The sequence below is a fragment of the Syngnathoides biaculeatus genome, chromosome 23, assembly GCF_019802595.1.
Source record: "Syngnathoides biaculeatus isolate LvHL_M chromosome 23, ASM1980259v1, whole genome shotgun sequence".
NCBI classification, from domain to species: Eukaryota; Metazoa; Chordata; class Actinopteri; order Syngnathiformes; family Syngnathidae; genus Syngnathoides; species Syngnathoides biaculeatus.
Window position 1 is genome coordinate 3077145 of NC_084662.1, and position 26260 is coordinate 3103404.

The following is a 26260-nucleotide window of genomic DNA, read 5'->3' on the forward strand; positions in this document are numbered from 1 at the left end:
TCATTCATTCATTAAACAGGACAAAAAAGGGAAGCAAAGACACCAGTTCAAGTCTCGCGAGGAGAGAGGAGAGGAACTGTCTCGTACAATTCACCACTGCACTCTCTGATTATCCTCTCCTCTGCACCTCTATTTATTTAGTTTTGAGACGCCCCTTATTTACATGGATGTTACAAAAAGGAGACGGCAAGCAAAACAGTTGGAAACAAAGTGTACATGTTTGTTCATGTGCGTGTGCATGTGTGGAAGATTGCTGAATACATGTGTGGTCATCATTTCTTTAACATGCAGCAGTTCTAACAGTTCTGATGATTAGATGTTTTTGTTCTTGCTATCTCCTGCAAGAAGGCTGCCACGTTATCTAAAGCAGAGCAAAGCATTTCTTTATTGGAAGCAGATGTATGATAATTCTGATCACAATTATTCCTACATTTCCCCTCTGTTTATCCTACATTTGCTACCGTTTTCTAGAGCAGAGCAAAACATTCTTAATTGCAGGCAGGAACAGTAACTTAATTATATTTACAATTATTTCTACATTATCCTCCTGTTTATCCTACATGTGCTCTAATCATCTAATGGATCGTCCTTTCGGCTTTATTCTAGAGTCATATTTACGAAAACAAACAGTTACACTCGGAGGAAAATATAGTAATAATTACTTGTAATCTTCTGGATCAGAGAACAGGTCTGGAAGAGAAGTCATAACGTCGTCATCTTGGTTAACAATATCACTGTCATTACCCTGTTGTGCCAATAGTGGATATATTTCTGCCAATTTTGAATTTGTCGAGGCAGGAGCAGTGGTTATAAGTTGGTTAAGTGATGTCTTAATGCAGGGAATACAACAACATTCACGCAATGCAAGAATAGCTATAGAAACTATGACAGAGAACACCAAATTTTTACATTTGCCAAACTTTTTTTTTTGCCCCACCACTCAGACCAGGCTGATGTGTTTACACCAGAGTGCTCCTTCATCTTGTGGTTCAGGGTGCGGAAGCCTTGAATGGCCCTTGTAAGTGACCCATCAAGTGCTGTGATATTTGGAATAAACAACACTGGTCACCGAACATTGAGCAGTCGCCAGCCTTCTCGGCCAGGAGCATGTCGACCGCTATGCGGTTTCGGAACGTCATGAGTGAGGTTGTAGCTGGTTGTTCCCTTATGGAAATAAAACTTGCTTCCGTATAATTACCTAGTTTCTGTACATTGCAATGTATGTAGTTGATTCTGTCAACGTTTTTATTCAGATTTATCCATAACAAGATGGATTCCCATCCTACAGCAATCTCGTTAACCAACTTATACTCATCTGGTATACCGTTGGGATGCCATTGGCATCAATGTATGTCGGCTCTCCATCTTTCCAAGAGGACCTTCGCCTTCGGGAGAACCCAAGGGGAGGTCCAAAGATGGATGCGGCCAAATGTATATCCTCTGGTTCGGATGGAAACACAGTCACAGATAAGCGCAGTGATACCAGTGCACACGTTCCTGCTGCATTTATCAGTGTTAGAACAAAAATATCATTACGGTTGTCAATGTTGCAGCCCAAAATGGTATCATATTATTTAGCCATTTTGATGTCATGTCGACCAAGTCACCGCTAAATGAGTCAAGTGTCTTTTAAATCTTCACCAGCCTTCAGGTATTTTAAGATACTATAAATCTGCACCCACCGTATGCTGCACTTTGCTCACCTTTCCCTTTGGGTGACTCAGCTGAGATGACCTTTTACAGTGTATAAGGTGTATCCACGTGTTTCTTTCTGCTATTTTGCCCACGTCATTCAGCTCTTGCTCACTCTATGCCAGTGTTCGGGTAAAACTGCATGTACAGTAGATGTTAATTCATGAACAGACATAGGATGAATAGATAAATGGCAGTAATAGTTATTAAAGCACAGTAACTTGTTACATTTTTTTTTCTGATGGTGTAGTGCAGGGGTGTCAAACTCATTTCTCTTGCGAGCCACGTTGTAGTTCGAGTTTCCCTCAGAGGGACATTCTGAGTGAAGGCAGCGTGGGATCGATTCCCGCTCAGTGACGGTGTCGACATCTGCACCGCGACTGGCTGGCGACCAGCTTGGGGTGTAATCTGCCGCTGCCCGAAGTTAGCTGGGATTGGCTCCAGCTCTCTCTCCGAATAAATGCAGAAGGGTTGCGTCAGGAAAGGCATCCGGCGTAAAAAAAAAAAAGACAGTTACTGTCGCACCACCATGACAATGGCACAAAAATGGTTTTACACATCAATGCTGATAAATTTCCCAATTTGTTTCCAGTCCTATCAAATTGATGCATGTGAAATTTCCTAGTGACAAGCCATTAGAAAACAATGTTTTTTGTTTTTCAAAAGAAGTTAATGGATACACAGAATCCCAGCTTTTTTTTTTTTTTGCATTCGTTAGCAATTAATAACATTGGTATTATCTCTGGATCCGTGCAAACAACACAATCTTTTGGACATGTTTTTTGTATGTAGTTATCCAATTTGTTTTGTTTTGTTTTTATTTAATTTAATTTATTTATTTATTATTTTTGGGGTGGGACCTTGAGTGGCTCCCACAGGTACCACTCGAACAGAAAAATGAAAATAACGGGTAGCGTTTTCATCCAACACCCAACAGCAAAATTTAACTGTTTAGTCACCATTATGACAGCAGTCTCACTCCCATGTGTAACCGGACTACAGCGACCTTGGCAGTGAGAATGAGAACAGCTATCTTACAAGTGGCCAATAAAAAAAAATTGTTTCGTTTGTGTTAACAATGGTTTCAAAAGCAATAACTTTCTCACAATCAATAAATGAACTCAAGTACCCCTTTTTGCTATTTTTTAAGCTGTTTGGGGTTGTTAACTCCTGAAAGGGACCCACTTGTGAGGTTTTTTTTTCCCCTTCATCATTCATCTATCTCTCATTGTGTGGAAAATATTGGTAATTTGTATGGTCTCCCAAACAGTGTTTTGAATGGAATGAGACCCTTACGTGCTTGTAATATATGTATTGTTAGACTAAATCTATCATTGTGTCCAAATCGCCCCTACGTGTGATTGTGAGTGCGGCTGTTTGTTTCCAAGTGCACTGCGATTGGCTGGCAACCAGGTCAGGGTGTACCTTGCCTCCAGCCCTCCCCACGACCCTTGTGAGGATAAGCGGCTAAGAAAATGGATGGAGGGATGGATGGATGTGTAGTTTGAGGAAACTGACCACGTTTTGGATGCACATTCCTTTGTGGATTATGTCGCACACAGATCAAACAAGCCCGACAAAAATTTTTTTGCATACAAGTTAAATCCATGGATCATGTAATGCCCTTATACAAGGGCTACCATTCCCCCCGTTGAGACCTGAGACTTCCCATGGCTCAAGATTGCAGCCCACTTAAAAAATGTTTTTGGTATTTTTTTTTGGTATCTGTGCTGACATAATTCCGATTTTGTAATGTAGCCCCTTATTTTTTCCACATTTTTAATTCTGCTGGTAAGCTTTGTTGTTGCATTTTGTTCCACACATCATCTGAAAGTATGTCTTCATTTGTTGCATGGTCAGCTAATCCCATAAAGGTTTTGGCTGCTACTTCTTTTGCTGTTTTATCTATAAATCCATTTCTTAATGATAATTTGTCTGTATTTGATGTGTGTATTGTACATTTATATGGCTATTTCTTTTGGTAATTGAACTGCTATGAGCAAGTTTTGTCTTAGCTCTGCATGTACCACTGTTGTCCATGTCGTTGTCACCATTCCTCTATTTTTCCAGTATTGTCTGTGTAGATTGTGATACCACCGTGAATACAACAGCATCTGGACTCAGATTGTTTAAGACTGTCCAATAAGATATTGATCTGGTTCTTTTTCTTTCCAATCAGGATCATTTCGTACTACCAATACAAATTGTCACAAACTCCTTCCACTCCTGTTAAGTTTGTAATGTGTGTGGTGGTGTTCATTCCTTGTGTAATGCATTTAGTTTGTCAGTCACTCTGGTTCCTACCACCACAACTGATATACCATCTGAGTACAGATAATCAATCATGATTTTGTCTGGTGTGGGCTTTTAAAAGTTTACAGTATCTTATACTACATAGTCACATGCAATGAGTCACTTCCTATGTCATTTTGTGGTTTTTCAATCATGTCTCGAGCTGTTTGCACCAAGAAATCTCCTGTTCTTGTAGGAGGTTTGTTTGGAATATCTAAGGTATAATAATAGAGTGCTGGATTCCTATTTTGTAAGATATTTAACTGTCCTCCCAGAAATTCCTTTTTTTCTTTTTACTTCTATATTTCCTGTCAGAACTTCTATATTTCCTGTCAGAGAGGGAATTAAGCCCAGTCCTCGTTTCAGCAAGCCATCTCTTCCCAACAAACGTATGGGGCAAATTAAAAAGTTGCATTTTGGGAGCGTTAGTTGTGACATTTTTGATGGGGAGATGGCTGCGGTCTTCATCTGCCGCCACAATTAATAAATATTTCGCATAAAGCTCCATAAATTTCTCCGTCCTCTGTCAGAAAGGTGTCAACTATCTTTTTATTTTGTAGCACTCTTTCTGTGTGTAGTGCTTGGTTAACGTATTGTTACAGCTTGCCAGTCAGTTTGTCAACCCAATGTTTTTCAATCCATTGTTTTCTAGGATTATTTGAATTCACATGAAGAGCATTTTTTAATTGCCGTTGATGCACACTACCTGGAGTGTGATCTTCAGGAATGCCACTGTTTGCTTTAAAACATGCAGTCATTCCAATGCTATATTCTTCTAATGGTTCATTGTTGTTTTATTTTGCTATTCCAATGGCAAAAAAAATTTGCTTTTTGTCTAAATCTAGCAGATGTGCGCAATATTAACCCTTGAACTCCCCGATGCTGTGAGAAAGTACTTTGCTGTCATCTAAATTTGTTGTACTTCCACACCATTTAAGTCGTAAGATTTTCTCAAGTCTTCCGTTCCCTGGATGAATTATGTTACATCAACTTTATGAGATGTGATACCTTTTACAGCCGTTTTCACATCATCTTGAGTCTAGTTTTTTTTTGTGTTTTTTTGTGTGTGTTTTCTTATTTTATCCTGCAGGTTAACTATATATATTTTTTGTGTGTATGTTGAGCTGGCCAGCAAAGTCATATTGTGTTATCCACAAATTTAATGTTTTATTTTAGTAGGACATTGGCTTTCTACAAACTTCTAGTCCTTACACAATTTTTTTTCCCCAGATGTTCTGTTTCAACTATTTGCTATTTATCAACTATTTTGCTATTTGTTTTCCCCTGTTAGAGTCAGTGGTTCACCTCGGGCGACTATACTGACTTCCCCTTGAACAGGGTGACAATTACGTTCTGTTTAAACTCATTCCTTGTGAGTGTAGGAGTTTCCTATTCACCAGAGAAGCCTTTACTTCCTTCGGCTTCTCCTCAACCCTCAGCCTCCAGACGCAAAGTCGAGGCCCAGTCCCGGAAAGGGTCTCAAGTGGCGTGGCCATGGTCTTTGCCTGGACGTCGACTCAGCCCCTGGAAACCTCAGGTATCTTGAGATCTGGCTCGAAGGACGAAGTAAATGTCAGGTTCACCAATCAGGCCTTCATTAAACAGGACAAAAAAGGAAGCAAAGACACCAGTTCAAGTCTCGCGAGGAGAGGAACTGTCTCGTACAATTCACCACTGCACTCTGATTATCCTCTCCTCAGTACCTCTATTTAGTTTTAAGACACCCCTTATTTACATGGATGTTACAAAAAGGAGACAGCAAGCAAAACAGTTGGAAACAAGGTGTACATGTTTGTTCATGTGCGTGTGCATGTGCTGAAGATGGCTGAATACATGTGTGGTCATCATTTGTTTAACAGGCAGCAGTTCTAATAGTTCTGATGATTAGATGTTTTTGTTCTTGCTAACTCCTGCTAGGAGGCTGCCACGTTATCTAGAGCAGAGCAAAGCATTTCTTTATTGGAAGCAGATGTATGATAATTCTGATCACAATTATTCCTACACTAGTTCATAAATTTCCCATGTAAATATGATGTGTTTTAATATTTTTCTGGTTTCAGATTCATAACGGGTCTCTGAGGGAAACCATAACTACAATGTGGCCTGTGACAAAAATGGTTTGATACCTCTGGTTTAGGTCCTCCACCACAACAGACCAATACAATCCACCTGTCTATCACAAATGATTTGTGCTTGTGCAAATAAAAGGTTTGGTTGTTTCACACTTAATTTACGTTAGGCAATTCAACTGTTTGTATTCACAACAATTAAAAAAAAACTTTTCCATTATATGCCCCTTTTAAATATTGGTCTCAAAGTTTCATTTTATTCCTCTTAATGAAAAATAAAGCTATTTTTCCAAAGGCCATCTCATTTACCAGACGCTTATGTTGCATTGTTGGTTTTCCATTCATACGTGCCCACCTTTTTTTTTATATTTCAAAAATGTAAGCAAATTGTCGATTAAGATAAAGGCCAACTTTATTTAAAGGCTGAATAAACTGCTCAGAATACATCAAACAATAAAGATGCACAAGGGGTTCAGAGAGGACCTGGGGGCTGGGCCTACACCATACAAAAACCACTAGAACAAGTCACATGAATGAATACAGTAAATGATTAAGTTTTGGTTTACCAGGATTTCCACTTCAATTGGGAAAAGTACATAGACTTTCTGGGCTCTCAGTGTTGGTCACAGTTCATTTGTGAGTCCAAATCTCTCACAATAGAATGACATTAAAAGAAAATGATAACATTTTTTGTAGAAACTGTAGATCAGGGGTGCCCAGGCTTTTTTTGCCCCAAAACCTACTATAGCTGCAAACCTCTCACAATCTGGATGGGAGGGGGCGTATAACCGCCGCATTGATGTGAAGTGGGAGAGGCGTATCGCAGCGACACGCGCAGAGAAAGCAAGAGAAAGACGGTGAATAGGAAGCCATCTTACCAGAACGCGTTTATCTGCACATGCGCAGTGAAGTGTCAGGAGAGAACAGGATTGGTCAAAGCAAATGTCAATCAATCTATCCGCTGGATCGACATATTGGCCACACCTGAATCACGCCACGAGAGGGATGGGGCACCCATTTGTAATCAACCATAACTGCCTCGGAGATCGGCTGGTAGATCCTGAATCCCACCCACTGTGCACCCCTGCTGTCAATCCATATGAACAGTGGCCCATGTTTTTAGATGATCCCACTGCCTGTGTGTATATATTACATATTATCGAATAAACCACATTAGATCATCAAGGCTCATAACGCGGTCAGAATAAAGTGTAGTAGTGTCATAGTAAAGACCAGAAAGAATTTAAACCATGTTCAAAATGGATCCTACAGCCAGCGTCATATAAATAAGATTTAAACAGGCACAGTGTCGCTGTCAGGGTTGGCAATGTGAGACATTCTAAGGTGTTACATACCTTTTGGAGGAGGACTCGGCGGTTCCTTTATGAATGGACTCTGAGGATAGAAAATGCTGTGGATACCCTTAAAATGACCTTTCCACAAACGTCAGTGCTTTTGCAACATCGAACCAATACTGTACTGTGATTTACGTCCACTAAGTTCCTTTTGGATGGTTGCATCACCTTTACTCTCCATTGCTTTGAGTACATGGCAGCTCAAAACAGTGGTAGCCAAGAAATACCAGAAAATTGGGTACAAAACTCAAGAGTGTAACATAACACCCTTCTCCTGTTATTACTCCCAAATCATTCCCATGAGTCCAATCTAAACCCCTATATCCCAAAATTTAAACATTTACAGAAAAGAATAGGGAAAACAAACTAGCACTGCTCGACGGACTTGCTTCAGTACTCCAAATAGGTCTTGCACAATTCCATTTTGATTGGGGTGGCTGAGTCGTCTTATGAGGAGCTGTGAGCATCAGGAGGCTTGGAGGGAGTTTTGTCTGATAGGGTGTCAATGGACATTCCAGTGTCTCCATTTTCTGTCACTTGGTTCAACGACATATTCTCCAGACCTGTTGTAAGGTAAATCACATAACCATTAAATCACTTGTAGACAAGCCGAATCCACTGTCCATTTACCAATCGTTCATATAACTCGATTGTATTGTGTCGCATTCAGATATGAATTATAACAAAACTTGTCAACGTTTGGAGATATGAGCCATAATTTGGTCACTGTCATGCTTTTACAAGCAAACTCAACTTTGAGATATGAGCCCTGTCTGATAGTGAAGAAAATAAGTATTTGTTCAAATAATAATTACTAGGGATGGACAAGTACCTGATTGTAAAGGTATAAGGTCTTTGTGAAGGCTGCTATTACCAGCCACGAATACTTACAGTGAAGAAAATAAGTATTCGAACACCCTGCTATATTGCAAGTTCTCCCACTTGGAAATCATGGAGGGTTCTGAAATTTTCATTGTAGGTGCATGTTCACTGTGCGAGAGATAATCTAAAAAGAAAAATCCAGAAATCACAATGTATGATTTTTTTAACGATTTATTTGTGTGATACAGCTGCAAATAAGTATTTGAACACCTGAGAAAACCAATGTTAATATGTGGTACAGTAGTCTTTGTTTGCAATTACATAGGTCAAACGTTTCCTGTAGTTGTTCGCCTGGTTTGCACACACTGCAGGAGGAATTTTGGCCCACTCCTCCACACAGATCTCGGAGTTTCGGTTCCTTCCAGAGATTTTCGTTTGGGTTTAAGTCTGGAGACTGGCTAGGCCATGCCAGAACCTTGATATGCTTCTTATAGAGCCACTCCTTGGTTTTCCTGGCTGTGTGTTTCAGGTCATTGTCATGTTGAAAGACCCAGCCACGACCCATCTTCCAAGCTCTGACTGAGTGAAAGAGGTTGTTTCCAAAAATCTCACAATACATGGCCGCGGTCATCCTCTCCTTTATACAGTGCAGTTGTCCTGTCCCATGTGCAGAAAAACAAAACAAAACATGATGCTACCACCCTCATGGTTCACAGTAGGGATGGTGTTTTTGGGATGGAACTCATCATTAGTCTTCTTCCAAACACTGTTCGTGGAATTATGACCAAAAAGTCTGATCTAGTGAAGATCTGTGTGAAGGAGTGGGCCAACATCCCTCCTGCAGTGTGTGCTAACTCGGTGAACAACTACAGGAAACGTTTGACCACTGTAATTGCAAACAAAGGATACTGCACCAAATATTAACATTGGTTTCCTCAGGTGTTCAAATTTGCTCTCATTTGACCACAAAACTTTCTCCCATGACTCCTCTGTACCATCCAAATGGTCATTGGCAAACTTAAGACGGGCCTTAGTGTATTCTGGTTTAAGCAGGGGAACCTTTCGTCCCATGCATGATTTCAAACCATGACATCTTCGTGTATTACCAACAGTCACCTTGGAAACAGTGGTCCTAGCTCTTTTGACCAAGTACTGTTGTGTAGTCCTGGGCTGATTCCTCACCACTCTAAGGATCATTGAGACCCCACGAGGTGATATCTTGCATGGGGCTCCACTCCGATTGAGATTGACCGTCATGTTTAGCTTCTTCCATTTTCTAATGATTGCTCCAATAGTGGCCCTTTTTTCACCAAGCTGCTTGGCAATTTCTCCGTAGCCCTTTCCAGCCGTGTGGAGTTTTACAATTTTGTCTTGGGTGTCTTTGGACAGCTCTTTGGTCTTGGCCATGTTACAAGTTTGAGTCTTACTGATTGTATGGGGTGGACAGGTGTCTTTATGAAGCTAACGACCTCACACAGGTGCATCTGATTCAGGATAATACATGGAGTGGAGGTGGACTTTTAAAGGCGGACTAACAGGTCTTTGAGGGTCAGAATTCTAGCTGATAGATAGGTGTTCTAATACTTATTTCCAGCTGTATCACACAAATAAATCGGTAAAAAAAAAAAAAATCATACATTGTGATTTCTGGATTTTTCTTTTTAGATTATCTCTCTCACTGTGGACATGCACCTACAATGAAAATTTCAGACCCCTCCATGATATCTAACTCGGAGAACTTGCAATATAGCAGGGTGTTCAAATACTTATTTTCTTTACTGTAGGTATTATAGCAGCCTTCCCAAAGACCTTACACCTTTACAATAAGGTAATTGTCTATCTCTAGTAAACGGTACTATAATTCTGTTAAATAAAAGAAAAGCTGTGGTAAATGTTTAAAAAAAAAAGTAAAATTAATACATCTCTGGACATTTTTGTGTTTGGAGATTTGACTACATATCCTTGTTTGACCATGAGGAAAAGTTGATTTGACACAGATTTTATGTTTGATTTTGTTAGATTATGCCAAGGAACATTACGTTAAGTGATGTCGGTGATCTATGATTGCAAATCTACCCTGTAAAGATGCTGCTGCAGAGTTGCCAGTGGGTGGCCCTGTATGGTTCTGTTCCAGCTCATCCAGGTAGAGTCTGTAGCGATGCCCGTTGTCGTCTTCATACTCCACATTCTCATCATCGCTGTCCACCTCCGGAGCCACGTACACGACTTCAAACTCAATTTGTCCTGACTGGTACGAATGAGGAACAGAGTAAAGCGTCTGAGCGTGTGCGTGTGTGTCTTTGAAGTACCTGTTGCGAGAGTATGGTGACAGCTTCCTTGTGTTTGGCATCCCGCAGATTGATGCTGTTGACTGCCAAAATGGCGTCTCCGACATGCAAGCCTCCACATCTGTCCGCAGGCTGGTTTGGATGGATCTCTGAGATGAGAATGGGAACACCATGCTCCTTCCCTCCCTGAGAACACAACACCCACGCATGCACGCACACACTCAGACACACACACACAGACACACACACACTCAGTTATTTGTGAGCAAGAGCATTCATTCTACAAAAACATTATTATGAAGACTTTGCCAGGAAAACTTCTTCCCAATACGGTTGTGACTTGTGGTGCAGCTCCATTAATAATAACATTAAAATGCTGAATTCTAACTAAGAAATAAAAATACAGGAGAATGCAATTAGAATGAGTAGGTGAGAAAGTTTACGCAGCTCAAAGATGACCGAGTCACTAGTGTTATTTATATGCAAATGACATGACTGGGTGGGTTGAGGACAATGCCCGCTTACTCATAACCTGAGAGGAAGAGAAACCAGAGAGCAAGCAACTGAAATGGAGAAACTTTCCAACAAATAAACCATTTTTTCACAGTTTAATTTCATGAAGCTAAAGAGGTGACTCAGGAATTAATTATAACCAGGACATTAAGGAAAACTGAGGAAGTGAAATGTTGGATCTGCGATTGATTGAAATAAAAGGGCTTTTGGCGTTGGGGGGGAGTGACCATGCGCTGACAGTGCAAGACATTCCATGATTTCAGAAAATGAAAAACATGCCAGTGCCCCTTGCATAGACTTGGAAAAACAGCTGTTGCAATATAGTATTGTGCATCAAAGAGAGCAGGCGGAAAGGTTAGTAAGGTTAGAAGTTTAGGAACAAGGTTTAAATTATTTTATCATGGAGTAGATGGGAAGTGAAATGGAGTAGGGGTTATTTTAAAGGAAGAGCTGGCTAAGGATGCCTTGGAGGGGAAAAGAGTATCAGATCGAGTTATGAAACTTGAAATTGAGGCGATTGTGTATAATGTGGTTAGCGGCTATGCCCAACAGGTAGGATGTCACCTCGAGATGAAAGAGAAATTCTGGAAGGAACTAGATGAAGTAGTCCTGAGCATCCCAGGCAGAGAGAGAGTTGTGATTGGTGCAGATTATTATGGACATGTTGGTGAAGGAAACAGGGGCAATGAAGAAGTGATGGGTAAGTACGGCATCCAGGAAATCAACTTCGAGGGACAAATGTTGGTGGACTTTGCAAAAAGGATGGAAATGGCTGTAGAGGCCACTTTTTTTCCAAAAGAGGCAGGAAGATAGAGTGACCTACAAGAGCGGAGGTATAAGCACGCAAGTGGAACATATTTTGCGCAGACGATGTAATCTGAAGGAGGTTATTGACCGTAAGGTAGTGGTGGGGGAGAGTGTGGTTCGACAGCATAGGACGGTGGTGTGTAGGAAGACTCTACTAGCGGGTAGGAAGATTAAGAAGACAAAGGTAGAGCAGAGAATCCGGTGGTGGAAGTTGAGAAAGGAAGAATGTTGTGTGCCCTTTCGGAAAGAGATGAGACAGGCTCTAGATGGTCAGGAAGAGCTCCCAGAAGACTGGAATACTACTGCCAAAGTATTCATAGAGGCAGGCAGGAGAGTAGCTGGGGTGTCTTCTGGGAGGAAAGGGGAGAAGGAGACTTGGTGGTGGAACCCCAAAATACAGGACGTCATTCAAGGAAAGAGATTAGCGAAGAAGAAGTGGGACACAGAGAGGACTGAGGAGAGGCATACATTGAGATACGTTGTAGGACAAAGGTAGAGGTGGCGAAGGCTAAACAAGAGGCATATGACATACTCCAGGTTGGATACGAAAGAAGAAGAAAAGGATCTCTACAGACAGATAGAGGAATAGAGATGGGAAGGATGTGCATTAAGTAAGGGTGATTCAGGATAGCGAAGGAAATATGTTGACTGGTGCCAGTAGTGTGCTAAGTACATGGAAAGACAACTTTGAGAAGTTAATGAATGAAGAAAATGGGAGAGAAAGTAGAGTAGAAGAGGCAAGCGTGAATGACCAGGAAGTGGTATTGGTTAATAAGGGAGAAGTTAGAAAGGCACTAAACAGAATGAAAAATGGAAAGACAGTTGGTCCCAATGACATACCAGTGGAGGTAAGTAAGCAATTTGGTTAGGTGGCTGTGGAGTTTTTGACCAATTTATTCAACAGAATACGAGCACGCGAGAAAATGCCTGCTGTGCCATGTTAGGACATTCACTCACATCCTGCTGGTCCAATCACTATTAGTATTACTGGTTCTTTTCCTTTCGGCTTGTCCCATTAAAATAGTACAGGACATGTATGAGGGCACCAGAACAGCGGTGAGATGTGCCGATGGTGTGTCAGAAGAATTTAAGGTGGAGGTTGGGACTGGATCAGGGACCCACCCTGTGCCCCTACCTGTTTGCGGTAGTAATGGATAGACTGACAGATGAGGCTAGACAGGAATCCCCTTGGACCATGATATTCGCAGATGATATTGTGATCTACGGTGAAAGCAGGGAGCGGGCGGAAGAACAATTAGAAAGATGGCAGTACGCACTGGAAAGGAGAGGAATCAGGATTAGCCGCAGTAAAACAGAATGTATGTGCATGAATGAGAGGGATGGAGGAGGAAGAGACAGCCTCCAGGGAGAAGCGATAACGAGGGTGGACGACTTCATATACTTTGGGTCAACAATCCAGAGCAATGGTGCGTGTGGTAAGGAAGTGAAGAAACGTGTCCAAGCAGGTTCTGGGAACTGTAGAGGAAGTTGATGAGCCACACAATGAAGTTATGGGAAAGAGTAGTGGCGGCGAGACTTAGGACAGAAGAAAGTATCTGCAAGCAGCAGTATGGTCTCATGCCTAAAAACAGTACCACAGATGCATTATTCGCCTTGAGGATGCTAATGGAAAAGTACAGTGGAGGTCAGAAGAAGCTACATTGTGTCTTTGTGGATCTAGAGAAAGCCTATTACAGAGTACCAAGAGAGAAACTGTGGTACTGCATCCGTAAGTCTGGTGTGGCAGAGAAGTACGTTAAAATAGTACAGGACATGTATGATGGCACCAGAACAGCGGTGAGATGTGCCGATGGTGTGTCAGAAGAATTTAAGGTGGAGGTTGGGACTGGATCAGGGATCAGCTCTGAGCCCCTTCCTGTTTGCAGTGGTCATGGATAGGCTGACAGATGAGGTTAGACAGGAATTCCCTTGGACCATGATATTCGTAGATGATATTGTGATCTGCAGCGAAAGCAGGGAGCAGGCGGGGAAACAATTAGAAAGATGGTGGTACGCACTGGAAAGGAGAGGAATCAGGATTAGCCGAAGTAAAAACAGAATGTATGTGCGTGAATGAAAGGGATGGAGGAGGAAGAGACAGGCTCCAGGGAGAAGCGATAGTGAGGGTGGACGACTTCAAATACTTTGGGTCAACAATCCAGAGCAATGGTGCGTGTGGTAAGGAAGTGAAGAAACGGGTCCAAGCAGGTTGGAACAGCTGGCGGAAGGTGTCTGGTGTGTTATGTGACCGAAGTGTCTCTGCTCGGATGAAGGGAAAGGTTTATAAAACAGTGGTGAGGCCGGCCATGATGTATGGATTAGAGACGGTGGCACTGAAGAGACAACAGGAAGCAGAACTGGAGGTGGCAGAAATGAAGATGAGGTTCTCGCTCAAGAGTAAGCAGGATGGATAGGATTCGCGAAAGTTGGATTTTTTGGAGACAAGGTTCGAGAGAGCAGGTTGATGGATGTTGTGAGGGAAGACATGAGGGCATGTGGTGTTAGAGAGGAAGATGCAGGAGATAGGCCAAGATGGGAAAAGATGAAACGCTGTGGGAACCCCTAATGGGACAAGCCAAAAGGAAAAGAAGAAGTTGCCTCACACTATCACAAACACTAAACTTGTGCCTCATCGGTGGGTAGGGAAACGAATTAGCATTTATCGCATTTGGTTCCATCCATTTAAAAAATAAAAAATGAAAAAAAAAAAAAAAAAATCAGTGGTGCCGCGGGAAGTTACTTTTCATGCCAAAATGCTCCAGTGCGACAGCGAGGGTGGACGACTTCAAATACTTTGGGTCAACAATCCAGAGCAATGGTGCGTGTGGTAAGGAAGTAAAGAAACGGGTCCAAGCAGGTTGGAACAGCTGGCGGAAGGTGTCTGGTGTGTTATGTGACAGAAGTGTCTCTGCTCGGATGAAGGGAAAAGTTTATAAAACAGTGGTGAGGCCGGCCATGATGTACGGATTAGAGACGGTGGCACTGAAGAGACAACAGGAAGCAGAACTGGAGGTGGCAGAAATGAAGATGAGGTTCTCGCTCAGAGTGAGCAGGATGGATAGGATTAGCTAAAGTTGGATTTTTTGGAGACAAGGTTTGAGAGAGAAGACTTTGATGGTTTGGACAACTCCAGAGGCGAGAGAGTGAGTATATTGGTAGAAGGGTGCTGAGGATGGAGCTGGCAGGCAAAAGAACGTTGGAAGGCCAAATAGAAGGTTGATGGATGTTGTGAGGGAAGACATGAGGGCAGGTGGTGTTAGAGAGGAAGATGCAGGAGATAGGCCAAGACGGGAAAAGATGAAACGCTGTGGGAACCCTTAATGGGACAAGCCGAAAGGAAAAGAAGAAGTTGCCTCACACTATCAGAAACACTAAACTTGTGCCTCATCGGTGGGTAGGGAAACAAATTAGCATTTATCGCATTTGGTTCCATCCATTTAAAAGTTAAAAAATGAAAAAAATCAGTGGTGCCGCGGGAAGTTACTTTTCATACCAAAATGCTCCAGTGCGTACCCTTCAGAATAGAAGGCTGCAAGCTTAAAACAGGAAGTGAAGTGAAAACTTCCACCATTTGATGTGTTGAAAATATCTCAAATAAGAATTTCAACAATGCTATTTTAACTTTTAGCTGAAACATTAATGAATATTATGTCAATTGGGTAAGTAACTCACACATTGCGTTTGAGTTAATAGGTTTGATATTGATAGTGGTTATAAAGAATCCCGAGTCAATGTCCATTTTAGTCTATGCTCTGGGCTGCTAAGAAAATGGGTGCTCATAATTTGGGACACCCTTTAATTAAACCATGCAAACCTTTTTGACCCAGCCCCTTAAAAGAATCGGAATCGAAAAATGATTTGAACTGGAATAAAAAAAGAAACCGGAATTGGAACCGGACTCTGTCAAATTGGATGCTAAACCCGAATAGAAATACAAGTCTAATGTTCTGCTTTGAGTGGTCACCGTGATGGAGATGCCGAGACCCTCATGGTCCTCTTTGACTAGTGACACCTTCCTGATGGGGCCAACTCCTTGAGTTTTCTTCAATAAATCTGGATCCTACAACAATAACAAAGGCATTAGCTCCAGAAACATGATTCAGAAGTTATTATTTCAGAATAGAAGGTTGGCTTTTGACACCCACATGTCCAACAGGGGAGGAAAGTGGTTTCTTGGGATCATTGCGGCCCTTGCATGCTCGGATGACAGTCTTGTGGCGGTGAAGGTGGATCTCTGCCTCCAGTTGGTTCCACAGCTTGTCGTGTGCTGGCCCTTTCATGTCACGCCCCAGTAACTGGATTTGCTGCACCCTGGGAGGAAAACACAAATTCATTTTCTTTGTTGATAGCGCTGCAAGAACACAGGTTTGCTATCTCCAGTTTGGTGAAACCAGGCTTTCAATAAGGGTTGGCTCAGAAGTGTGTCAACAAGTGAGTATTAGATCCCTCAAACAAAAACGTTTCCTTTACCGCTTTTGTAACACTTGACTTTGGGACCATCTATGAAGAGTTTACAATTCCTCCCCATGCCTGTATATGTTTTTTCCAAGTGGGCTTGTTTCATCCCAACACTAACACCACATAAGTTTAATTTGTAGCCAACTTCATTGACCAAGGTGTTGAGAGTTGGGGTTCGGTCTACAGTATTTATGTGACGAGGTTGGTGGCCACTGCTCTTTAGGGACGGATTAAATATGGGGAGCAAATCTTTCAGTCCATTCTCCATTTGGCAAAGTGACTTCATTAAATTAGTTCCAACTGAACTTTAAACGGAAAAAATGTGGCAATTTGAATAAGGTAACCAAATTACTCATACTCAAACAATAAAAGATGAATATTGTTGCGTATTTTAGTGCATCTCTGTGCCCGTTATTGGTGTGATGGCCAGTTTATGCATTGGGTCAAGGGGGACACATCTTTCAACTTGTTAGTTTTCCAGAGTGCAGCATCGGAAACACTTCTCTTTATGTCACGATGAAATGGTTTACAGTAGTGATTCTCAACTGGTGGCTCGGGATCCAAAAGTTGGTCATGGACTGTCTTGTCACTGCAAAGCAAATCAATACCATGAGGCTCCCTCTCTTCACCATTCACAGTTGGCATAAGGTTTTGATGTTGGGGTGCTGTGCCATTTTGCTTCCACATATGGCGTTACGTGTTCCTCAGACCCAGACAATTCAACTTTGGTTTCATTTGACTCCATAATAGTTTGCCAGTAGTGCTGTGGAACACCAAAGTGTTCTTGAACAAACTTCACACATGTAACAATGTTTTTTTAAGACAGCGACGGCTTACTCCTTGTACTCTTCTGAACGCTATTCTTGTAGGGCTGCAACTAATGATTATTTTCATAATGTCGCTTATTTATTTATTTTTTTTTTCCAATCGATGAATAACATTCAAAGCTCTTTATCTAAAAACAGGATATTTGAACTTGACAGTTCAGAAAATACTCAATGTATTCTTTCCTCCTTGTTTTGAAAATGTTTATATTATTTTCAATAAAAATATGAAAATGTCATTCTTAGTGAGGTATTAGTTGAAGCAGACTGTTGGTTGTGATTTAGATGAATATTAGAGCCAATTTCATGACCAATTTTTCCAGAAATTTAAGAACTTCCAAAGGATTCACACACTTTTTCCTCCCACTGTCAATCTTGGTTCATATTTTGCACCCCAAGCCACACCTTCAGGCCCAACTACAGAGGGGGGCCCTGGTGACCCACATCTGGGCAAGGGAAAACCTAAATCCATTAATGTTTTCCGTCGTAGGGGTCTTTTTGCCGTGCCTTCTCTGGTCCCTCACCTACGACTTGTTCACCATGTCTGACCCTACCAGGGGTGTGACAAATCCTATGATCATTGGGACAAAAAAAAAACCCTCCACCACGATAAGGTCACAGCTTCCAGGGGGTGAATAGCTACCATATTTGTATAATTCCACCTATCATTGCATCCAAAACCTACCATTTGTTGAAATATATCTTTCTAAGGTTATGGAACTGTACCTCTTCGGCTTAGCAGTACAGGAAGTTGTACTTCCATTCCTACAACTGTGGAAATGCAGCGCACTTATCAGTTACTGCCTGCCCACACAAAAGCACCACACTACGGAAACGCGGGAGACAATGACATGATCTGAAACTGGCTGTGGTATAATTACATTGGAATCTTATTTTAGTTCAAGTTCATTACCTCCCAGCAAGTTCCTTGTCCAAGTATTTGGCAGCCAGTCGAGCACCGTACACCTCAGCCTGTAGTACAGCCATGTGTCGACGAAGAGCCTCATTTTCTTTCTTGAAGAGTCTCACGTCAGCCTCAAGTCTCGCCTCCATCAATTTCTCCTTCTTGCTGGACTCTAGCTCCTGTTGCTACAACACACATACCATGTAAATACCACAAACACAAAACAACAAGCATCATAAACAAGCAATCAAATACGTAGACCATTTTAAAAAATACACACAAAACGAACAATTTTAACTCCCCCAAAAAAATCCGGCTTTTACATTTTAACAAATAAATAAAGCGCAAATATTTATTCAGAGACAAAAGAGAAAAATAATCCGTTACAATGCTCTCAAAATGGCAGATTTTTGTGATGCAAAACACGAGACTAAGAATTATTTCAGACGTACAGACAATTGTCACATCTAGGAAATAGCCTGTTAATACTAGAAATTCCTGCTGCTCCTTTAATGTTCCTGCTTCTGACCAGTTTTGACCGTTCGATTGTATTTGTATACTATTCCTGACTGATTCCTTTAAATAATGAGATCCTGCAAAAGCTTTGGGTCCTTGCTGCAGACCCCGCCTTGATAGTAAGATGAAACAAAAGAAAACGTCAGGAAACTGCTCTTAGAACAGCTAAACATTATTTAAGGCATCACATTAATTATTGTAAAAGGTGTGTACCTTCATTTGAGCCACATTCAGTTATTAAAATCTTTGTTTTTCTGTTTCAGAACGCATGTCATTAGAAAGCTGAATCAAGACAATCTTGAAGAGTATTTATTTTTTTCAACAAAATTATTTTTTATTGAAAATTACATACTGAACATTACATATTTATGAACGTTAAACTCAAATAGGACGACTAGCATTGGTGATGATTCATTTTTGGTTTGTGTTAAATATGAGTGAAATATATTCGTTTGCTCCATACAGCTTTACAAGGACTACAGAAGGGTGTGCAATGTGCATTGAGGTAATGGCAAAAGTCCAGTAGTAGCAGAGGGAATGATTGCAGTGCCACTACAGTTTTCGATGATTACAATACTACTATTATTGCTATCCCAATGTTTTTCTTCTTTTATGTTTTGTCATTGAGCATAGTATTTTCAGTGAAAAAGGTGAAAAGACCAATAAGGCAGGGATGTTATTATTAATCTGTAATTTTAATGTTACTGTATATATTTATCTTTTTACACTAGATGTGATGGGAAAGCAAAGGGTCTGGGACCAACATTGATTTTTATTTGCAGAAAAGTGCGTGTGTATTGAGAACAAAATCCATTTTCCATTATATAGTACTTGACAGCAACTGCACATGCTCCTCTTTCTACTACTAGTAAGTAAGTTTCTTTCGGCTTGTCCCTTTCGGGGTGACCACAGCCTGTCATCTCAGATGAATATATAACATATATGTTTGGCACAATTTTTTAGACCAGATGCCCTTCCTGACGCAACCCTTCTCAGGGAGTGGAGGCCCCAGTGGGATACGAACCCACAACCCCTGGTTTACCAAACCAGTGGTCTAACCTCTGAGCTACGGGGCACTACTACTACTACTACTACTACTACTAAACTATTATTATTACTACTAAAAAGACAGAAACTTACCATCTGTTCCATTGTTGGGGCAGGCTTTAGTGGAAAACAGGAAGAAGAAGAAAAGAGGTAATAGATTACAGAATGATCAATTTAAATTAAAAAATAATGAAATTGTAAAATTTTGAGCTTTTCAGTACAGGAGAAAGGATGAATCGCCATTATGTCAATGGAGAAGAAGCAGAAAAGAAAGTTAAAAAGGATGGTTGAAGCCCAGTCAAAGAATGAGTTGAGTGTCATGAGATGCAGCTGAATGGAAAAAACCTGTTCAGAAACACTTCTGGTCAAAGAAAGAGTAATGAATAGGCACTTGGCCATTTAAAAAAAAAAAAAAAAAAAGGAAATAAGAGCCATTTAAAGATTTGTTGCTTATAACAGTAAGAAAAATCTGCCGAGTAATGATTTGAATCTAGAAAAACTCGGAGCACTTGTAAGTCAAGGTACCATTCTCATTTTGATGTCCTATTTGATTTGACTTCTGCCTATTATCCTTAACTTAGGGGAAAACAAGATCGATATGATTTTCATTAACATCTACATGGTTTGACAGGTAAAGATGGGCATAAGAAATGAATTGATCCTAAACAATTTTGTTGGATTGAGCAAAATTTACAAATGCAAATCTTAAAGCATCCATTTATCCATTTTCTTAGCCACTTATCCTCACAATGGTCACAGGAGTACTGGAGCCTATCCCAGCTATCTTCAGGAGGTGGGGTACATGCTGAACTGGTTGTCAGCACATACAAACAAACAACCGCTCTCATTCACAATCACACCTACGGGCAATTTAGTATTAAATTAACCTACCATGCATGTTTTTGAGATGTGGGAGGAAACCCACACAGGCATGAGGAGAACATGCAAACTCCACACAGGCAGGGCCGCAATTTGAACCCCAGTCCACATAAATGTGGGGCAGACAATCTAACCAGTCGGTCACTCTGCCACCTGTCTTAAAGCAGTTGGGGAAATTGTTTTTATTAAGTTCTGTCTCAACGAGTTTGTGCTTTGACGGGAATAACAGGACACAAGCCATGCAGCTGAACCTACTGCATAATCAATTTGAAAGACATACATTATGCAAAGATACAAATTAAAGGGAATTTTGTCAATGTAGAAGGTCAGGGCAAAGCAGTGATGTATTAGAAAGTAAAGCTTGTTAGCCTGAAGATGTTCAAGTCCTGGTAATCAGTTCCATAGCAAACTTTGGCCAACTAACTTGGTGGCCAGCTGTTATACAGTGACTTTATCAAAAGGTAGCTTAATTTTGCATTTTAATTTGCTAAACATCTTTTGACGCCTGTGTGAAAAATGTTAAAATTTTACTGTATACTCATCAATAAAGTTAAGAATGTTAAAAGAGTTCATTGTTTTAACCCATTAACATTAAAGTTGGTAATACATAGTTATAATTTTCACAAGTTAAATGCAATTACCACCAAGATTTAATTGATGGTAATAGCTTTACTCTGGAATAGTTAAATATGATCTTAAATATATGTTCAGGAAAAATGTAGCTGTATTTGAAACTTGTTTTTCTTTTTGTTTTGACTTGACAGTTTCCCACTTTAACTCAAGAAGTCATTTAAGATTAAGCCATGGACGAGTTAAAAATAATAAAAATAACAACTCATGTCAATACATCTTATGATGGGCATAAAAGTGCTAATCATTATTTTCAACATAAAGTCACATACCAAAAATAAGACAACAATCAGTCATACACTGCACAAATATGGCGTTTTGGGAAGATTGGCAAGAAGAAAGCCATTTTTCAAAGATATCCATAAATGGTCATGTTTAAACTTGCCCTGAACACACCATCCACATTGTCAACCATGCTGGTGGCAGCCCCATTGTTTGGGCCTGCTTTTCTTCAGCAGGGACAGGGAAGATGGTTAAAATTGATGAGAAGATGAATGGAGTAAAATACGGGACCATTCTGGAAGAAAACCTGTTGGAGTCTGCAAAAGACCTGAGACTGGGATGGACATTTATCTTCCAACACGACAATGATCCAAAACATAAAGCCGAATCTACAATGGAATGGTTCACAAATAAACGTATCCAGGTGTTAAAATGGCCAAGTCAAAGTCCAGACTAGAATCCAATTGAGAATCTCTGGGCAGAACTGAAAACTGCTGTTCACAAATGTTTTCTATCCAACGTCACTGAACTTGAGCTGTTTTGCAAGGAAGAATGGGGAACAATTTCAGTCTCTCGATGTGCAAAACTGATAGAGACATATCCCAAGCAACTTGCAGCTGTAATTGCAGCAAAAGGTATAAAGCTACAAACTATTAATGCAAGGAGGCCGAATAATATTGCACGCCCCACTTTTCAGGTTTTTATTAGTTAAAAAGTTTATAAAATCCAAGAAATTTTGTTCCACTTCACGATTGTGTCCCACTTGTTATTGATTCTTGACAAAAAAAATGTATATCTTTATATTTGAAGCCATAAGTATTCAGAACCTTTTCTATTTAGTGGAAGACTCTTATGAGAAAATACAGCCTCCACGAGTCTTTTTGGGAATAATGCAACATGTTTTTTCACACTTGCATTTGGGAATCTTGTGCCATTCCTCCTTGCAGATCCTCGACTGGTGGAGGGCCGCAGTGCTGGTTTTCTCTCTAGAACTTTCTCCCATCTCCTGACTGCATCTCTGGAGCTCAGCCAGAGTGATCTTTGGGTTCCTCTTTACCTCACTCACCATAGCTCCTCTTCCCCAATTGCTCAGCTTGGCCAGACGGCCATATTTTGGAAGGGTTCTGGCCATCCTAAACGTCTTCCATTTGAGGATTATGGAGCCCACTGTGCTCCTAGGAACCATAAGTGCAACAGAATTTTTTTTTTTTTTTTTGGAACCTTGTCCAAATCTGTGCCATGCCACAATTTTGTGTCTGAGCTGTTTAGGCAGTTCCTTTGAACTCACAATTCTCATTTGCTCTGGCATGCACTGTAAGGTTATTTATAGACAGGTATGTCGGTTTCCCAATAAAGTCCAATCTGTATCATCAAACACAGCTGGACTCAACTAAGGTGTCAAACCATTTCAAGATGATCAGAAGAAATGGACAGCACCAGAGTTAAACAATATAGCATTAGTGTCACAGCAAGGGGTCTGAATACTTATGACTGTGTGGGATTTCAGCTTTTCCTCTTTTAACAAATCTGCAAAAATGTCATTTGTTTTTTTCTGTCAATATGGGCTATTGTGAGTACATTAATGAGGAAAAAATAACTTCAATTTTGGCAAATGGCTGGAATATAACAAAGACTGAAAATATGAAGGAGGTCCGAATCCTCTCTCTACTCACCGTACTTACAAGTCTGTCTTTGATGGAGTCTGAGTCTGGAGCTTGGCCTTGCTTTGTATAAAGCTGCAGCTGGAGAGCGTGAAGCTGCAGCAACTGTTCGTGGACTTCTCTCTCCACCACTGCCCGCTCTGCTTTGGCTTCAGTTAGCTCAGAGCGAAGATCTACCAGCTGGGCCTGGAAGGATGAAGTAGGTGAGGGATGGCAGGGACACTGAAGTTAACACTGCGTCAACTACAAACATTGCTGTATGATGACAGATGCTGACAAGTACATTGCGAGGAATACACAAAGTTTAAATAAGGTGTTTAGTCATAACACAATTCTCATCACTGTTTTGAGTCAGCCTTTTAGTTCCTTAAACAACATCTGGCAACTAAAAGTTTCCATTCAGGACTCAAAAGTTGTGCAAGTTAAAAGTGATACTTTCAAATGAGTTAATCAACGTAAAAAGTAAACAAAATTTACACATTGTTAAACAGTTGATTTTAAGTGCAACACTGAGGGCCTCACCTCTGGAATGCTGCAAATACAAAATAGTACTCTAAGATCCCTGTCAGTCATGAGTCCTTCCAAATGGCCATCACTTTTTGTAACTTTGGATGCATTCCCTTTACTACCGTGCCTCCACGCTTGAAAACTGCTGAGAGTGCTGACTCCACGACCACAAGAAAATATGTTGCGGACTCACATTTTCATACCATGGGCCAAAAAAAAAAAGCAAAAAATACCAAAACTCACACATGCCTCTGGCCGCCATGGTAATGACACACATTGTCAGACCGTGGTCTAATAAAATAGCCACAACTCAGTTATGTCTCTAAATGGTAAATGACCAGCACTGATTATAATGCTTTATCCACACAATCACAGTGCCTTAAGTGCTTTACAATAACTCCCAAGTTAGTAAGCTCATATCGGCGCCAGAAACGTAAATGGAATCACAGGACAGTTTATGACCCATCCTGATCATCGGTAAATAGATGAGGAATTCAAGCTTGAATTATCTATCTCAAGGTAACTCTGACATCGTTGTCGCCCATGTGGTGAAAGTCCAAAGACTAATGATCAGATACTAACCTCTAGTTTGTGGTTAAGTTGGAAAACAGTCTGAGCTTTGTGGCAGAGCTGCGCAAAACAGGAGCTCAGGCTGGTCATCTTCTGCCGGCCCTCGTATGTGATGTCCACTTGGTCAGGGTCGATTTCACCGAGCAGCAGATCCACGTCCACGAAGGCTTTGTCAAACTCCTTCTCTAGCACTTCTAGCCAGCGAAATATTGACATACTTGGGCCGAGGGCCGCGTTATGGCCCACCGGGGAGCATCCAGCAGAGGCGGACATGACTGACACACAACAAACGCTTACGATAGGTCACTAGCCACCCAACGTCAGATTGCTTTGACGACGAACAAGCTTGATTTCTAACCTTAAATACAGTGTTGTTAAAATTTCAACGACGTTATGATACGACAATTGAAGACATGAAAAACCTTGCACTATATTTTCTGATAAACGTCACTGGACCAGGAAGTGCCTCATCGTCGATCTTCCAAATGTTTATGTGAGACGATTGCTCATGTCTGGGCTGTCCGGCTGATCCCAGAGCAAAACAATCGATCATCGATAGGTCAGTGTCCATCAGTCCACCCATTTTGCAAGCCGCTTATCCCCAAAAGAGCCGTGGGAGTGCCGAAGTCTATCCCAGCTAACTTTGGGCGAAAGGCGGACTACACCCCGAACTGCTCGCCAGTCAGTCCGGATCGACCCTGAAAATGGGTGGATATTTAACCCCATTATTCATACCGTATGTTTTTTTTTAATCCAATATTCTATTTGAAACGGGATCGGAATATACTAACTGGGATTTCGTTTTAGCTTACAAAAAATGGCCCATTGAGTTGCTGAAAGTCGACTGATTCACTTGGCTGACTTCACGAAAGGTCCTCTGAGTTTGGCTTGCACTTACAGTGAAGAAAATAAGTATTTGAACACCCAGCTATATTGCAAGATCTCCTAATTAGAAATCATGGAGGGCTCTGAAATTTTCAACGTAGGTGCATGTCCACTTCTTCTTCTTTTCCTTTCGGCTTGTCCCGATTAGGCGTCGCCACAGCGTGTCATCTTTTTCCATCCAAGGCTATCTCGTGCATCTTCCTCACTAACACCCAAAGTCTTCATGTCCTCCCTCACCACATCTATCAACCTTTTCTTTGGTCTTCGTCTTGCTCTTTTGCCTGGCAGCTCCATCCTCAGCACCCTTCTACCAATATACTCATTCTCCCGCCTCTGGACTTGTCCAAACCATCAAAGTCTTCTCTCTCAAACCTTGTCTCCAAAAAATCCAACTTTAGCTAATCCTATCCATCCTGCTCACTCTGAGCGAGAACCTCATCTTCATTTCTGCCACCTCCAGTTCTGCTTCCTCTTGTTTCTTCAGTGTCACCGTCTCTAGTCCGTACATCATGGCCAGCCTCACCACTGTTTTATAGACTTCGCCCTTCATCCAAGCGGAGACTCTTCTGTCACAAAGAACACCAGACATCTTCCGCCAACTTTTCTACCCGGCTTGTACCCATTTCGTCACTTCCTTACCACACTCTCCATTGCTTTGTATTGTTGACCCCAAGTATTTGAAGTCCTCCACCCTTGCTATCTCTTCTCGCTTGACCTTCGCTCTTCCTCCAAATTCATGCGAACATCATGGTCCAAGGGGAATTCAATCTAACCTAATCTGTCAGCCTATCCATTACTACCGCAAACAAGGAGCTCAGGGCGGATCCCTGATGCAGACCCACCTCCACCTTAAATTCTTCTGACACACCTATGGCACATCTCACTGCTATTGTGCTGTCCTCATAGATGTCCTGTATTACTCTAACATATTTCTCCGCCACACCGGATTTACACATGCAGTACCACACTTCCTCTCTTGGTACTCTGTCTTAGGCTTTCTCTAGATCCACAAAGACACAAGGTAGCTTCTGACAGTCTCTGTACTTTTTCACAAGCATCCACAAGGCAAATAATGCATCTGTGGTACTCTTTCTAGGCATGAAACCATACTGTTACTCGCATATACTTACATCTGACAGTCTAACCTCCACTACTCTTTCCCATAACTTCTTTGTGTGGCTCATCATCTTTATTCCTCTGGAGTGTCCACAGTTCTGAACATCACCATTGTTCTCAAAAAATGGGAACTAGTACACTTTCCCTCCATTCTTCTGGCATCTTCTCTCCCGCGAGTATTCTATTGAATGAGTTGGTCAAAA

General features: G+C 41.2%; 1 protein-coding gene across 7 annotated transcripts; it reads right to left on the reverse strand.

Annotated features, from left to right (window-relative positions):
- Window positions 1-46: 46 nt before the first annotated feature.
- On the reverse strand, window positions 47-24531 carry gopc (golgi-associated PDZ and coiled-coil motif containing). Of its 7 annotated transcripts, XR_009793752.1 has the most exons (11): window positions 24069-24531; window positions 22992-23165; window positions 19681-19704; window positions 18034-18209; window positions 15984-16149; window positions 15803-15898; window positions 10540-10704; window positions 10307-10478; window positions 1921-7971; window positions 1704-1830; window positions 47-361 (listed from the first exon to the last, which is right to left on the reverse strand). XR_009793752.1 is itself a non-coding variant. In XM_061811497.1 (9 exons), the coding sequence occupies exons 1-9, from the start codon at window positions 24327-24329 to the stop codon at window positions 7856-7858; spliced, it is 1341 nt and encodes a 446-aa protein (XP_061667481.1). In that variant the 5' UTR covers window positions 24330-24531; the 3' UTR covers window positions 47-7855. The 7 variants fall into 7 exon arrangements, 4 of the variants coding, with proteins under 4 accessions (XP_061667481.1, XP_061667480.1, XP_061667483.1 ...); XR_009793751.1 differs by having other exon boundaries at window positions 47-1830; XR_009793750.1 differs by having other exon boundaries at window positions 1704-7971.
- Between the last annotated feature and the right edge of the window lie 1729 nt (window positions 24532-26260).

Coding starts and splice junctions, on each gene's coding strand:
- gopc (XM_061811496.1), bottom strand. CDS start 24,329: ATGTCCGCCTCTGCTGGATGCTCCCCGGTGGGCCATAACGCGGCCCTC. Junction 16,150..18,033: donor GACAAGGAACTTGCTGGGAG/GTAATGAACTTG, acceptor TTTTCCTCCCAG/GGTGCAGCAAATCCAGTTAC. Junction 10,479..10,539: donor TCACCATACTCTCGCAACAG/GTACTTCAAAGA, acceptor CATTCGTACCAG/TCAGGACAAATTGAGTTTGA.